The sequence below is a fragment of the Lingula anatina genome, chromosome 2 (assembly GCF_051362555.1).
Source record: "Lingula anatina isolate TDL-2025a chromosome 2, LinAna3.0, whole genome shotgun sequence".
Lineage (NCBI taxonomy): Eukaryota > Metazoa > Brachiopoda > Lingulata > Lingulida > Lingulidae > Lingula > Lingula anatina.
In genome coordinates this window covers 19,427,936-19,442,808 of record NC_141768.1, presented here as the reverse complement: position 1 = coordinate 19,442,808, position 14,873 = coordinate 19,427,936, and the positions used below count along the sequence as shown (strand labels likewise).

Below are 14,873 nucleotides of genomic sequence, written 5' to 3'. Positions count from 1 at the left end.
TTGTAAACTACACACAGAAATATAATAAATTCCATTTTACCACCAAAACAGTAATTTTTGGCTATGGTGACATTTGTGCTTGCCATTGGACCACCTGGACCCTAATAGATCCAATAAATGGCTACCATCCATAATAATCTCTTAAGAGATTATTACAAAAATACATCAAAAAACAGTTAACTACCTTTGAATGTCGGAACTGATTCATTAACCATTGGTAAGTATGCAAATATTGTAGTTAACCCCCAAAAATCTGCTGTATGGCATTTTTCCCGCCAAAATGAAATGTTATCTCTTGAAATGAACTATATGTGACTTGAAAAAGTGACCTGAACAGGAAATGCTGTGAATTTCTCTGACCTAATTTTAGAAAATGCAGGGACTCAATTAAATAATCCATTTTCTTATCAATACTTTATTATTTGCAATTTTTATTCCCAGTATCTGTGTCCAATTACTGCAATTTTCATTTCTCTGGTTTAATGCTGGGTTAATGTCTGAATGCTGCTAGTCATTTTCTATGAAACTTTCTCAGACATGTCTGATCAAATCTTGATGGAACTTTTTAATTGGGATGTACTTGTCATAATCTAGAGGGAAAAGGGGTAGACAAATGTTTCCTGAAGAATTCCAGTGTTCTCTTCCAATGATGGACCTCAGCTTTGATATGTGCCTGAGCATCTCCTCCCCATGCCATATTAGTTCCTGGAACCAGGAGAAAAGTAAATATATTCAAGAGGAAAAATACAAATCTCTATGGATTTGTTATTATAACATTTAAAAAATTTGAAATTACAAAATTAAGAAGTCATGTTTGTACACTGTATAATTTGTTCCAAAAATTGGTTAGCCATAAGTCAAACAAGCTCAAACTTTGTTTAACAGAAACTTAAATTTCATGCCAATAATTTGGTTCCTATACCTTTCACTTTATGAACTATTATTAACTTTGCATACCAAATAATTTGTGGTAAGATCCTTTACAATGAGGTGCATAGGGAGGTTCAATAAGATGTCCTGCCCCTTCATATACATGGATCTCATAGTCCTTGTGTCCATAAGACTGTAACCTGTCTGAAATCATTTTTGCACTCTGGGTAACATCGAATGTTGGATCTTCTTTGCCAAAAAATAACAACAAAGGGGCCTCAACTTTTTCCACCTCAAAAGAAAAAAAAAAAGGAAATTTCACTTTTTGTTATACTAATTACCTTTCAACTGTGAAAGCTTAATAATAGTTGCTTGTGCATATTAGTAACACAACTAACATACTGCATTATTCAGCAATTTTTGGATTTTATATGGACAGACATGCGGTACTGTTGAAACAAATTCATAATGTTCAAAACACAAACATATCCCTGAATGCTTTCTTCTGAATCCAAAGTCAGCTGAGCTACAAATGGTTACTTTTTTAAAACAAAGCACATATTCTTGAGTAAAAGTAATTATTTGGATACATGTACTAGTAATATTCAGAGTAAATTATCAATTATATAGTTGGCATGTGTGTATGGTTAGGTATATAACAGCTGAATACAATTACAGTTTTAATCATATATAATCATATATAATAAACCATTTGTACATGTCGCTCAGCTGACTTTGGATTCAGAAGAATCAAGAATCATTACCTTGAAAGACACATCTTCATTTATACCTTCCTGGTAGCATTCTTTGATGGAAATGCCATGTTCTTTCATAATTATTCTAGAAGTATCTCGGCTGAAATAATGGATTTAACAATTTTTTACCTTTTTTATTTTTTAATGACTAATATCATAATTTTTTGAAAGAAAAAGACATGCAAACTTCAGTCAAATAAATAAAGAATGTCAACATTCCTGTCAAACTTTCAGAATTTTAAAACATACACATGAACATCAGAAATGAGAGTCATCAACATAACTTTAGAAAAAAGACTTTATTCAAAAAACATTTAAATTTACATCAGACAGTTTTTATCTTGTGATTGTTAGAACCAATTTTGATAAACAATATATGAAACAATGGTTTTGTTTACCTTTATCCAGGGAGAGATGCAATGGGATTTTAAACGTAAAGTTACTAATTGTTATGTTTACTTATATATTTACTTACTGTACTGCTGGTAAGATTGCATCCCCAAACTTCAAATGAAAAGTAGTAAGGTATGCTGGTCCACTGACATTTACTACTGCTTTTACCTGAAATCATGCAGATGTGAGTTGATGAGATTAGAACCTGTAGATTCTCTCTCTCTTTTTTTTAAAATAGTCCTTCTCACTGAGTTCTCAGACTACAACTTTGAGTGATAATAAAGTTGTTTAGTTAATCATTGACAGACAATGTATATCAAGAAAGGGGAATTTATTCTCCCCCACCCCACACTCCATAACTAATAGATAAATAGCACTGTGTATTACTAAAAATACATACCTGAGGAAAATGAATGCCCATAAGCAGAGCAATTTCTGCACCTTTAGATGTTCCAATCACTCCAATACCACCTGGAGTCACACTTGGATGGTGACTTAGCCATTCCGCACCTTCCTATGAACAAGCCAAGTAGATAATAAATGTTTTACATTTTAAATAAAAATTAAATCATATGCAGCCCTTAGTAAAAGGAGAAAAGTGGATATCTATAACGAATACTGACAGTGTAAGCCCTTGTTGTAAAGATGTACCTCAAAATATGTCAAGTCTATATCCATAAGAGTCTCTGGTAAATCTTCATAGGCAAAGTATGCCAATGCTAACACAACAAATCCCCTTGATGCAAGCAATGCAGCTCTGTGTTCTATCAAGCCACCTGAAGTTCCAAACAGGTCAATCACACCTGGATAAGGCCCTGGGTCTGATAAAATATAATAAAGAAGATCAAACAATGATAACAAAAAGCTGATTTGTTCAATTCTAGCAAAGGCTATATACATATTGTTCCTTTATCATATACAAAATATAAAATAAATCAATCAATAATAAATATTAATAGCTTTTGCTATAAAGAGCGCTCCATGGAGGAACAAAAAATTAATAAATGTGGTTTAACAAAGCCTGAATATAAATAGATCTACTTTGACAGAAGCTAAGAACATGTTTAAAATAGTACCTTTTGGAACAAAAAGTGCTCCCCGTAAAGCTCCTTCTCTAACTGGTATTCTTTCCACATTATCAGCCATATAAAGTCTTTCAATATTAGTCTCACCTACTGGGACCTGAACTTTACCGCTGTTTGGAGAGTATGGGTCAATGTGCCCACTGAGCAATGATATATGTACATTGTAGGGTGTTGTAACATCCTTCTTCATCAATCTCAGTCCATCTCGCTGACCAGGCTCTGGTATCATACTCCAATATAATCCCATTGCATCTGTCCCTGGATTTGAGCAAATAAAAACATTATTTCCATATTTTGTTTTTCCAAATTTTTTATGACAATCATATAATATTTTAATTCCAAAAAATTGTCTGAAATTTATATAGTTGTGTTAATAAATATATTAGTGTCTTTCTTTTTTCCAAAGATGATATGCCATTCTTCTTAGACAAAATTTTGGTTTATTTGCATCAATAACTACAACATTCATACATTCAGGAAGAATAAAATGGAGTATTTCTTGCTTTTGAGTATTTCTTGATTTCAACGAACAGTATTTCAACCACAAAAATGAGTTTATTTGTAAGGAAATGTTCAATTAACATAGCAAAGCACCAAGACTATAGCTCTACATATATAATGCTCTATCACTTTAGTTAGATTTTCATGTGCTGCACATGAAAGCTGGCTGTAAAGCTCTATTAGTGGCCTATTAAGGAGCAATTTTAATATGACAATGATAAGACAATAAATCCTGCTACCTGCCTAAACAAAAAAAGCTATTATACCTTTATATGATCCACCAAGAGATGGCAACGTGGCAGTGTTCACTTCTCCATTACTGTTGGCAATAAAATGTGCATAAGCTCCAAACTTCATCCCCCTCTCCTCCAAGAATGACTTCACTGTAACAGCAGCTCCAGATTTCAGACCTTTGATTTGAAGTTCAACCTAGATGGGAAGCAAATTCAAATGGTTAAACATACAAATAAACAAAATAATAATAATACTAATAATTAATAACAAAATACAAAAGTAACATATTTTAGAAAACAATACAAAAGTAAGACAAAACATGAATAATAATAATAATAATAATAATAATAATAATAATTATTATAATTATAATTATTATTATTATTATTTTATTTTGCGCAAGACTTTAATTGGGCTTATTTGGAAAGTATTTTATTTCCAGGCTTTTACAACCTGTTGCAATCCTGTTTGCATAGACAATGATCTGAAAAAACAAGACATGCCATCTAAAGATAGTAACTAGTTTGAGTCTTCTAGGGCTTGAACCACGTTTTCCCAATCACAAACACTTTTATTGCACATACCTTCTTATCCATCATTACCCTGCCAGGCACCACATGAATCTTTGGCACATTCGTTGTGTGTTTGCATGATGATACAAAAGCTTTGGGAGTTGCATTTGTGCACAAACTGTTAAGTTGAATATGTTGTTTTCCTGGATATTGAAAAGTATCAAGATTAGGGAAATAAAATTATTGGCAAACAGTGAACAAAAAAAATATCACTTGGTAGAAGCAGGAGAAGGAAATGCCCTAAAATACAGGTATTCACCATGACTTGATCTCCGAAATGTCGAGATTGAGTCATAATACACGTAATGAAATATAGCAATTCAGGGAAAGTGTATCTGGGCTCAACTTGGGGAAAAAAGGTAACCACCAAGAGGCAGTGATCTTCCAATTGTATTTCACTCGAAAAAAAAAAAAAAAAACTGACTCGTCTCGCCTGCCTCTGCATGCACTTGGAATTTGGCGTTTCATACAAATGTTATTGCATAATTTTCACAAACTTAAATGGAATGGCCAGTCAGGTCTTCTTGCTCATGCTGGCCTTTGAACATTTTAAAACTGATCAATTAACGTGAGAGCCAAAGGCCAAATCGAGCATAATTCTGATATAAATTTCCCCATAAATTGGGAGGGAGGGATGGTATATCGAATCAGTTTGCGTTGTACCGGTACTCGCACTGCCAGTAAGTTATGGACTTTCCCGTGTAATATCACTTACCGAACACACTGATGATTTTCTGGACCATTGCACTCAGGATTGGAGGATGTAACTTTCAGTTTAACTCTTTCAACAGTTTGCACGATATGCAGCATAATGTTCGCCGCTTAATCACAACCTGTTTACAGTCTCAAAGGCTCTTTTGTATTTGGAAACCACATATTGTACGGCCACGGTCAGCGTGACGGTCTCAGAGGATCATCGTACTCAGACAGGTGTGACAGGAACGGTAGTCCTAGGATTGGAAATCCAATTTAGTGTATACAGGTCAGGGTTAGTGGGAGCATTGAGGTTTATATATATGGGACGGGGCGGATCCAGGATTATTTGAAGGGGGATGGGTCCGAAGGCGACCCCCCCCCCCCCCTTGGCGTGGGAATCGGGGCCTGCGGAAAATCGGCATGGGTCCGTTCACATTTACGGTAATTATTATTATTATTATCATTGGACAATTTTGGTGACGTTCGCCCCATAACTTCCAAATCGTAGTTTTGTTTTACTTTTAATTTATATTGACTGGCTTCGTTCGGCAAAGAAGCAGGTTGCTTTTGAAAATCGGCCTGATCAGTTTACATTTACGGTAATTATTATTATTTATTATTATTATTTTTTTTTTTGAATATTTTATTTTTTACAAATTAGCATTTTCAGTGGCGTTTATAGCCCATGAAAGTGAATCACTTGCTAGTTTTTCACTGAACAAGTTATATACCTGCAGTACAGAATGTAAGAGTGTAAGAGTGATTATGCTGTTTCAAAGCATTATGCAGTAGTGCATCAAAATTGGCCAAATAAATAATTATTAAAAGTTTTTTAACACAAATTATAAGAGATATATTAAAAAATAAAAATTTAATGAAAAATTTATCAGCGTGGAATTATCTTTTTCTTAAAGTTTTTGCATGACTGCTTATTTGTCAAGGGTTACATGCTTTGGCTTTGAAGATATTTGACTGCAACAAAAAACTGGAAAAAATTGTCAACATCTTCAGGTAATAGATGTGTACCTGCCAAAAAGGCATGATATTACATCATGTAAATTCGCTGCTTGCAGGGGTTCTCTACAGACTTGACTGATAGCCAGGGTATAATGTTAAAGTGAAAAGGCAGAAGTTAAAAACTATGTAAATTTTTATGGAACACAAGACAATTTTAATATGCCTATAAATACAGATTAATAGTTCTGTTATTTACTTGGTTTCTATTAACTTGAATATATCAAACACATATAACAACATCTTCAAGCCCACTTATTTCTAAAACAGTCAAGTTGTTCCACTGTTAACTTTGATGGTAACATATATAGTAAAGGATGTATGGTAGAGGCACCCTTAAGTTAGTAATTAGTCCCTCACATGTAGGGAAGCAACTAACATCCCTTTTTAATGTGTCTGTACAAACTTCCCATTTGTGCAATGAAAAATTTCAATAACTAGAAATATGGTCAAAATTTGACAATTTACACAAAACCAATGACATAGCTGTAGCAACAACAAATATACAATTTCAAGGTTGCAGAAGTTGAACATTCTCGCAATAAGCAATAAGAGTTGTATACCCTGTGTTACAAATCTGCCATTGGTGCATTTGGTTGCCAGTCAAATTTTCACATCTAATTTAAGGGAAATAATACCTCCAAAACATCCCAAGGAGCTTGGCAAGTAGAGTGGATGTTGCACGTTGGATACAAACAGAGAGATATAACTGTTCACCTTGAATGACTCCATGAACTATCTCTAAGATCATCCAACAGTACTGCATAAAGCAAAGTGAGACTAGACATCAGTACTGGTCATCCTTTAGGAGCCTTAATTGTCAGTGGAAATATTTTTAAAATGCTTTACTGAAATTATGTCTTATCTTCCCACTTAACATCCAAAAAGCAAATGATAATTGACAGGGAACTTGTTTGAGGCAACATGATATCAGACAGAGCTTAAGATGGTCGGAAAGGAAGCTCAAGATCTTGTTCATTTAAACTGGTTTGCCAGCTTTGCTGTCTTGTAGTCTGTTCTCAACTGTATAAAAGTCATCATGACATTCTTGTCCAGCCCCGCCACATGTTCGCCGGTGCACACTTGCTTCAAGTTCTCTGGTACAACCACCAGCAGATTGCACAAGGAATGGAGGGTGTCAAAGAGCTGCGTAACCAGAAGAACACCAAATTCCTTAACACACTTTCTGTACTCATTCACGTCACAGATAGCCAACATAGCACCTGAAAATGTTACTGATTCATAAATACCAGATGAAATTCATACTTCAAAAATCATCCACATGAAAGAAGTAAATGAGTAAATGTAAGTCACTTTAAAGATTTTGGTCTCAGTTTACAATTATGCCTATAGAAGTTAGCTTTTTAAACTAATACTAAATACAAAGTATTCTTATATATTATCAAAGCCTTGTGAATACTTTCAATTAGAACCTTTCCAAATTAGAAAGTGAGGAATTATTCTGAAAAGAGGTTACCCATTTTATACATGACAACATTTTAAAACCAAATATCCTGCAAAGGCAATATACTGACCCAATGAGTTATACTGGAACTGTAGTAAGTGCTCATACACCACTCTGTGAAAGCGTATGCCAAGTTCAGTGAGGACAGCTTCCAGGTTCTTTCCGTCAAGACTTTCTCTAATCCCTCTAAGCAGACCGTGTACATATTTCACTACCTGAATACATGCCTTCAAGAGCAAGGGAAAAAACATGATGAGTTATGTGAACTTTATAATAAATAAGATTCCAAAGAAAAAACAATCATTTTATACTTTTTCAATTGTTGCTGTGCTGGAAAGATGAAGAAGTGACTGTGCAAGAATTCAATGTTTTGCAAAGAGTTGGGACTTGGCTGGAACATGATCAATTATAGCACCTTAAATTTGATATTCATTTTCTCTATACCCATTTCAAACACAAAGAAATGGTTACATCATTACAGTACAGAATCTATAACTATGACCTGTGTGTATATGTGTTTTATTATTTCAAGAGATTTGAAACTTAATACCACTTAAAAACATCAGATACATAGCATATCATATCTGTAATTTTTATGTAGTTAAAAAAATTCTCAATTTAGAGGTCTCTAGTTTGATTGATCTATCCAGTTTGATCCTACCTGTGAATACATTAACATTGGAGCCTCCTCATTCTCTGGCTTAAAGTCAGTCCGCTTCTGTTCAGTAGACAGGACATACTTGATCCAACCAACCACTGCCTGGATGGTCCTGAGAAGGGAATAATTCTAATTTCAGTATTTTTTGAAAATAAAGGATTCTTAACAAAAATCAAACATGAATGACATTTCATCATGCAATGCTCCCATAAAAGTGTCTGATTTAGTTTACAAATAAAAATGCTTCTCAGGGGAATATCCAGAGATATTTTCTGACAGTCTTCCAAATTATCCTTGTTGATCCATCCTCCATTTTTGACCGTCTTCTGACCAAAAAAAATTAGATACCCGTCAATGTAAACTTGAAAATCTGACTGTCTTCCAGAAGACGGTCTCAATCTGCCTATATTTTTGTTAAATTGTTCCCATAATTTATTCAACTTACAAAGCATTTAATCTTATCTCATGTCCGAATACAAGGTTCCTACCTGTCCAGACCAATATCTAGTTTGTTCTCCATTTGCTCCATCAACTCCCGCTTTCGTTGCAAACATTCACTGTGCCTTGGGGAAGAACTGGAAATTGATTGAAATACAATGAATATCTAATTATTTTAAACTAATTTCATAGCTGCCTTTGTATTGAAGGAAATACAATATCAACAATTTCACATTGTGATAACATATTGTGACTAAAGAATAAGTGTTTATACATGTACATGTTAACAGCTTGCAGAGGTAATAAAAAGTTGCAATTGTCCTTAACATAAATGGTTAAGACAATGTAGCATATAAGCAGGATAATTCACATCCTACCTAATTAGTGGTACCAAGTTGTCATTAAACTGTTTCTCAAACAAGTGAAATATTGTGTTTGAATCCCCAACTACAGCAAAGAAATATGTGTCTGGTGTGCTCTTTGGCTCTGGCAGGGGAATGGCTGAAACAAAATATAATCAAGTTTTAATGTTATCCAAGATAACAAAAATTAACTCAGTCACAAGATATTATAACATGAGAAGAAAAAGAATACAAACATCCCACTACAATTATAATCTCAAAATGACATTATCATTATTTTTCATCTATATCATTTTACTTGACTGCGAAATTATCTTTACCTTGCAGTCCCAGCTCAATAGCATAATCAATGTGTTCTATACACAGATACTGCACCAGGCAGTCAAACACCTTCACTGCATTGTTTGATGTTTCTGACTGACTGGAGAGCTGTAAAATGGAAAGCCATATTGACTCATTCTTATTTCAACTGACTATTTCGTTCTGACACTTTTCACTAGACACATCTGTCTCACGTTAAATATTTTACATTTTGCATTTAAGTGAACAGAAAAAAAGATTGAAAACGATTATTCAATAGTTAACAACCTTTTAAAGTATTTTTATTATAATATTGTTCCATCTCTAACCAATAATTGAGGACAAAATGTCTCGATTTTTCTCAACCCTATGCTCTTGTCACTGCATTTTCATATTTTTCTGTAGCCTTTTGAAATGTATAATGCCACTTCATTATTCCAAAGTTTTCCGTCAATAAATATCTTAGTTCTGATATACCTCAAGCAATTTCTACTAAAAATAAACAAATTAACAAATAAATAATACAGTGCATACTTACTGCTTGACACCTTTTAAATGCCATTTTTGATTCCTGCAAGACATTGATCGCCACCTCGTGTGATAAGAATGTTTCTCCGCTGTAATTTTCTGTGGGTGCTCCTATGTTGATATTCATTTTAGCTTGCATTTCTCTACGGAAATCATGCATGCTAAAAAATAAAAATAAAAAACTGGTAAAAAACTGGTAAAGTTTATGAGATGATATTCAAATATAGTACTCACTACTGAACCAATATGACTCAAGTTCTAAAATGTCAACATAAATTTTTTCACTTTCCATTTAAACATACAATTTTACCCTTCCCCTCTTCTACAATCGACAACTGAAAAACAACTCATTTATGATGCCATTAAATTAAACCATATGGCATCAAAACCCAATGTTTAAATTAGGTATTCACTATTTGTATCCAATCTTAACTGTAGTTTTCATCACAAATGCCTAATAAACTAAGAATTTCTAAATATTTCATCCAGTCTGAGATAGGCTATATAGTAAATATCATAATAAAATAGACCTCTGCAAAACATGTTTAATGAGCCTTTTAATACCTACAGCTAGAAGATGTTCATATTCAGCAAAATCATTCAAAAATATACTCAACCTATGGTGCATGTAAACAATAACTTACGTTCCTGTTTGAATTTGTCTCTTCTGGTGACTTTTGGAATCATAGTACCTCTGAAGTACAGCTGCTAGCCTTTCCTTCAGAAACTGCATTTCAACACTATAACAGAAGCAAAAGGATAACAATTTGCGTGGTCTGCCCATTAGTTGTAAAAAAGTGTACATGCGTGTACTTGTGCATGAAAGAGAGACAGAGAGTGAGAGAGAAAGATGCAATCTGTTTTAAATCATCTATTATATATTAAGCAATAGTCAGAACTATGATGTGAAAATAATCACTGAAATCCTCTATGAAATGTTTTAATTTACCTTATGTAAGTGTCTAAATAACGTCCAAATAAACTTTTCAAAGACTTTTGTAGGAATGATGTATCACTTCCCATAGTCAGCTGAGTAGATAGGTCTTTGGAGAGCTGTACTGTCCTACAAAATGTAAGCAGAATTTTAAGCTTAACAAGCAACATTACAGTGGAGACTGTGATATAAAGAAATACAGTAAAAAAAGAACTCCTTTGGGTGTTTTGTAACTCAAGATGAGAAAAATTCCTGATAAAACCTTAATATCTTATTATTCTTTGCATATCAATCAATACTAAATACTCCTATATATCACTGTGGTTATGGTTAGTTTATATGATCTATCACATTCATATATACATATATATTTCGAATAACTATAAAACTGATCAATTTTATGTTCACTGACCTTGTATAAAGATCATATAAATTATTTAAATATTCCTCAGCATCATCTTTGTGAGTTAACTTGCTTGTTATGTGTTCCTAAACAAAAGGCAAAAAATGTCAAGTAATGTGATTTTTAGTCAATTAATCATTTGATATGGTTATCAAACTGTTATTTTTCAAATTTATCTATAATATTACTATAATATTTATCTTTATCATTGGAATACTTTATGTTTCAACATGATTCAACATAGACAGTGATCAATGACAATTTCAATATCTTTATATAAAATGTAGCCAAATAATACCTTCATGAAAAATGGCAAAAATTTGAATCTTCGAAAAAAAAACCAAAATGCAAAAATTAAGAAAATGTTACCAGGATACCTGAAGTGTTCTGTGATAAATGTTGAGCACAAACTTAGTCATCACTGCCTCAGGGTTGATGAAGACTTCGTTGATTAACTCACTGGTTTTCTCACACAAAGGCAAAATCTCATCAAATATTCCAGGCTTCAAAAATGCACCCTAAATGAGAAAGTAGCTCCCTTGTAAAAATACATTTAAACCTGCCAAGGTCAGAATTTATTAATATTCCATAAAAATAACAATCAAAAGCACACTCAATGAAATTACTATCAAATAAGTAAACAGACTATCCCTGTTGTTTCTGTCATTATAATAATTATATATATATATATATATATATATATATATATATATATAAACTTATGATAGGTTCCAGCATGACTCAATAATGTCAGGTGTGATTAAAGGGTCAGGTCACTGACTGCAAACTATGGCTACATGAAGCAATAACCAATCTGTTTATCATTTTGTCAAAATACAGTAAAGGATACACTGAAATAAATTTAAAACACTTTATTAAACAAAAACAGGAGTGAGTTATTAACAGCTAGCGGAGAACTAATAAATCTCACCATTTTGCTAGATCATTCTTCACTGCAAACAGCAATAACAACATGGTTCAATAAACATGCATATCAATCACGTATTAACACCAATAAAATAATACTTACTCTTTGGCTTTCTTCTATAAAAGCATCAATGCACTGATTATATCCCTGTAAAAAACAATGCAGTTACTTTGATAAAGAACAAAAAATTAAGATGAGAGGCTGAAAGCGAAAAAAATTCTAATTTAAAACATACTTTTACAAAATTATCAATGATATTTTTTCTTGGTTGTTGACTTGTTGTCATACACATGTAGTTGTAGCACATACCTTGAAATTTGACAAGACAAGAGCTATCTTCTTCATTTTTCTTGTTTGACCTTCATTGTGGGCTCTAACAAAGTCTTCTATTAATGCCATCTCAATTTCATCATATTTCTCTGAAATAAAGATTTAACATGTTAATTAAATTTTTTAAAATCATGTTTGGAAAATGCCAGTCAATCTTTGACAATGGCAACTTATGACACTTTTTTCTGTTTTTTGTTCCAATTAATTATCTACTATGTAAAACTTCTTTTTGTTTCTACAAAACATAGGTATCACAACTTACTTGCTATTCCTTCTCTCGCCTTATTAAATCTGGAAATACAAAAATTGGATGTATTTATAAAAGAGGCACCTGGGGCCAAGCATGCTCAATTCTGAATTCTTATAACAATCAAGACATCCTCACAATAGCCAAATAAAACTTTAGGCAATCCCACAGCACAAATGTAAGCTTATCCATTCAGATACTTGCAGCATAAATGTATACTTTTATAAGATAAAATTGTCTGACCTCTCCTTTTGATCCCCCTTTTTGTGGGAGGGTCACTACAGATTGATCACTTGGTTAAAAACAGAAAAAAGCTGTAAGAACTCAACACTGGTATAAAAAATATATACTGGGGTTGGTGACAGTCCTTCCACACTATACTGCTTGTCATACCTGTCATTCTGAGGAATTTCTTGGGAAATAACATAGAGTTTCTGGATGACATCAGCCGCTGCTTGTAGCTTGAAAACAAAACGTTGCACTGATAATAAAAGTACTCTACATCGTCCTTACTTTCAAGATTTAATAAAAAAAATAATTCAGCCATCAGACAAATGCAGCCTGCTCTATGGTTGTATATGTTACAATATGTTCATAAAAATCTTATAATATTACAAAAAAAAAAAGAGGTTTTGATTTGATATTTGAAAAATATATTTGATTTGAAAACTTTAATTTATTTCAATTGTACCTGAGCAGATCCAGCATGGAATGGATCCTTGAAAACAGGAGAGGTAGGAGGTTCATCTGATAAAAATTCTGCAAAATAATTCATCAGTGTCTGTGCCTCCACAGTTCTGGTTCTAGGGATGTTTGCTCCTTCTAGAAGATCTCCCAAGTGAACCACTTTTGTGGCCACAAAATTGATCTGTTCATCTAATCTTTGGTAGTGGGCAAAAGCAGTCTAAAAATAATGCATTAATATGTGAACATGGGTATTATTAAACTGAACAATTACAATGAATAAAGGCCAAATAAATGTGCAACAAAATTAATCAGGAATGCAGTGAAACTGGCCAGGTGCAACATGAATAACAAAGTTTGATATTTATGAGAAAAAATACCTGATTTTGCTTTTGTAGTTCAGATACCCGTTGACGATGCTTTTTTTCTTCCTCTTTCACCTGGGTCTCCAGCCTCTCAGCCCTCTTTGCAACTCTCACTTCTTCCTCTTTAAGATCTAAAATCATCTTTTCAAAGGCTTGATGCAATGACATTGGATCAAAGTCTGCGCTGGTGGTACACTTGCCATTTGTTGCCTTCCAAGCAAGTCTTTCAACAAACTCTTCTGGGTTAAAGGGATCCTACAATAAAAGTACCATCTTTTATAGACATCAAAGGAAGAGGAAAAAAACAAAGAAATTCATCTGTGTAACAAGGTAACAGTCAAAACAGATACATATGAACATCTGCCTGAGGGGCTTTTACTGAAACAAAGAGTACACAAGATATATACCCTGGTACCTACTGTACAAATTAGATTATTTGCATGTTTCTTGTCTTAACACATTTTATAACATACAACTAACATGGTACAAGCATGGCTCTTGATAATACATATATTTCAGTCTCCCATTACATTTTATACATCCATTGTTCATAACAGGAGAGCAAGAGATAACAGAATAGCCTAATTTGGTATTCCATGAGTTGAATATCTTTACTCTCAAAACTTTTACTGTAAATTTGTAACGGTCATCGTACTAGTCCAAAGAATCTTTAACATGGTGCATGTACTATAATTAAACTTCAATAGTTTATATAGATATATGGGGTTGTGATTCATTCGATATATGTCCGTCCTCTCTCTTCCTCTCTCACTCTGGACAGAGCAAACCGTATCGTCTTTTTTAATTTTATAAACGTTTTTATTGCATGATCATTCCACAGATATCATAAACTGATACACAAAACTTTAAAATATAAAACCACTTACATTCTGAACCTCTTGCAGAGCCATTTTTAGGATTTCGAACCGCCTGAAGAGTGTTTATGTCCCCATGTAAAAATTACGTCTCCTGTATACACCCAATTTGACTCGACTGATTCCTCTATTATTGTCCGGAGTTGTACAATTTGTCTTTTACAGTGTTCAAATATTTTCCCAGAAAAATGGCATAAAAGTATGAGTGAAATAAATCAAATTACAAAAACATCAAT

At 33.2% G+C, this 14,873-nt stretch overlaps 2 protein-coding genes across 4 annotated transcripts; both read right to left on the bottom strand.

The window, feature by feature from the left end:
* Nucleotides 1-5,362, bottom strand: LOC106169629 (peroxisomal succinyl-coenzyme A thioesterase). 3 transcript variants are annotated; one of them, XM_087004871.1, is made up of 10 exons: nucleotides 5,126-5,362; nucleotides 4,423-4,553; nucleotides 3,871-4,033; nucleotides 3,095-3,361; nucleotides 2,670-2,839; nucleotides 2,419-2,532; nucleotides 2,101-2,186; nucleotides 1,635-1,725; nucleotides 958-1,074; nucleotides 1-705 (listed from the first exon to the last, which is right to left on the bottom strand). In XM_087004871.1, exons 1-10 carry the CDS (start codon nucleotides 5,151-5,153, stop codon nucleotides 532-534), a joined length of 1,341 nt encoding a protein of 446 aa, XP_086860997.1. In that variant the 5' UTR covers nucleotides 5,154-5,362; the 3' UTR covers nucleotides 1-531. The 3 variants fall into 3 exon arrangements, with proteins under 3 accessions (XP_086860997.1, XP_013404607.2, XP_013404608.2); XM_013549153.2 differs by having other exon boundaries at nucleotides 958-1,162; nucleotides 5,126-5,359; XM_013549154.2 differs by lacking the exon at nucleotides 958-1,074.
* Nucleotides 5,363-6,238: 876 nt separating this feature from the next.
* Nucleotides 6,239-14,829, bottom strand: LOC106169597 (exocyst complex component 5). Its single transcript, XM_013549096.3, has 18 exons — nucleotides 14,650-14,829; nucleotides 13,778-14,017; nucleotides 13,405-13,617; nucleotides 13,107-13,174; nucleotides 12,729-12,757; nucleotides 12,446-12,555; nucleotides 12,239-12,283; nucleotides 11,586-11,726; nucleotides 11,218-11,294; nucleotides 10,821-10,934; nucleotides 10,516-10,611; nucleotides 9,882-10,032; nucleotides 9,364-9,472; nucleotides 9,059-9,182; nucleotides 8,732-8,818; nucleotides 8,247-8,355; nucleotides 7,656-7,812; nucleotides 6,239-7,343 (listed from the first exon to the last, which is right to left on the bottom strand). The coding sequence occupies exons 1-18, from the start codon at nucleotides 14,671-14,673 to the stop codon at nucleotides 7,096-7,098; spliced, it is 2,142 nt and encodes a 713-aa protein (XP_013404550.1). The 5' UTR covers nucleotides 14,674-14,829; the 3' UTR covers nucleotides 6,239-7,095.
* Nucleotides 14,830-14,873: the final 44 nt, after the last annotated feature.

Bases quoted from the DNA above. Each gene is read 5' to 3' on its own strand.
- LOC106169597 (XM_013549096.3), bottom strand. From the start codon at position 14,673: ATGGCTCTGCAAGAGGTTCAGAAT. The intron at 11,295-11,585 runs GTATCCTGGTAA...CCTTTTGTTTAG, and splicing joins TTTATCACAGAACACTTCAG to GAACACATAACAAGCAAGTT. The intron at 8,356-8,731 runs GTAGGAACCTTG...TTCCCTTCTCAG, and splicing joins CTAGATATTGGTCTGGACAG to GACCATCCAGGCAGTGGTTG.
- LOC106169629 (XM_013549153.2), bottom strand. From the start codon at position 5,153: ATGGTCCAGAAAATCATCAGTGTGTTCG. The intron at 4,554-5,125 runs GTAAGTGATATT...TTCAATATCCAG, and splicing joins GAAAATCATCAGTGTGTTCG to GAAAACAACATATTCAACTT. The intron at 706-957 runs GTATGCAAAGTT...TCCTGGTTCCAG, and splicing joins ATCTTACCACAAATTATTTG to GAACTAATATGGCATGGGGA.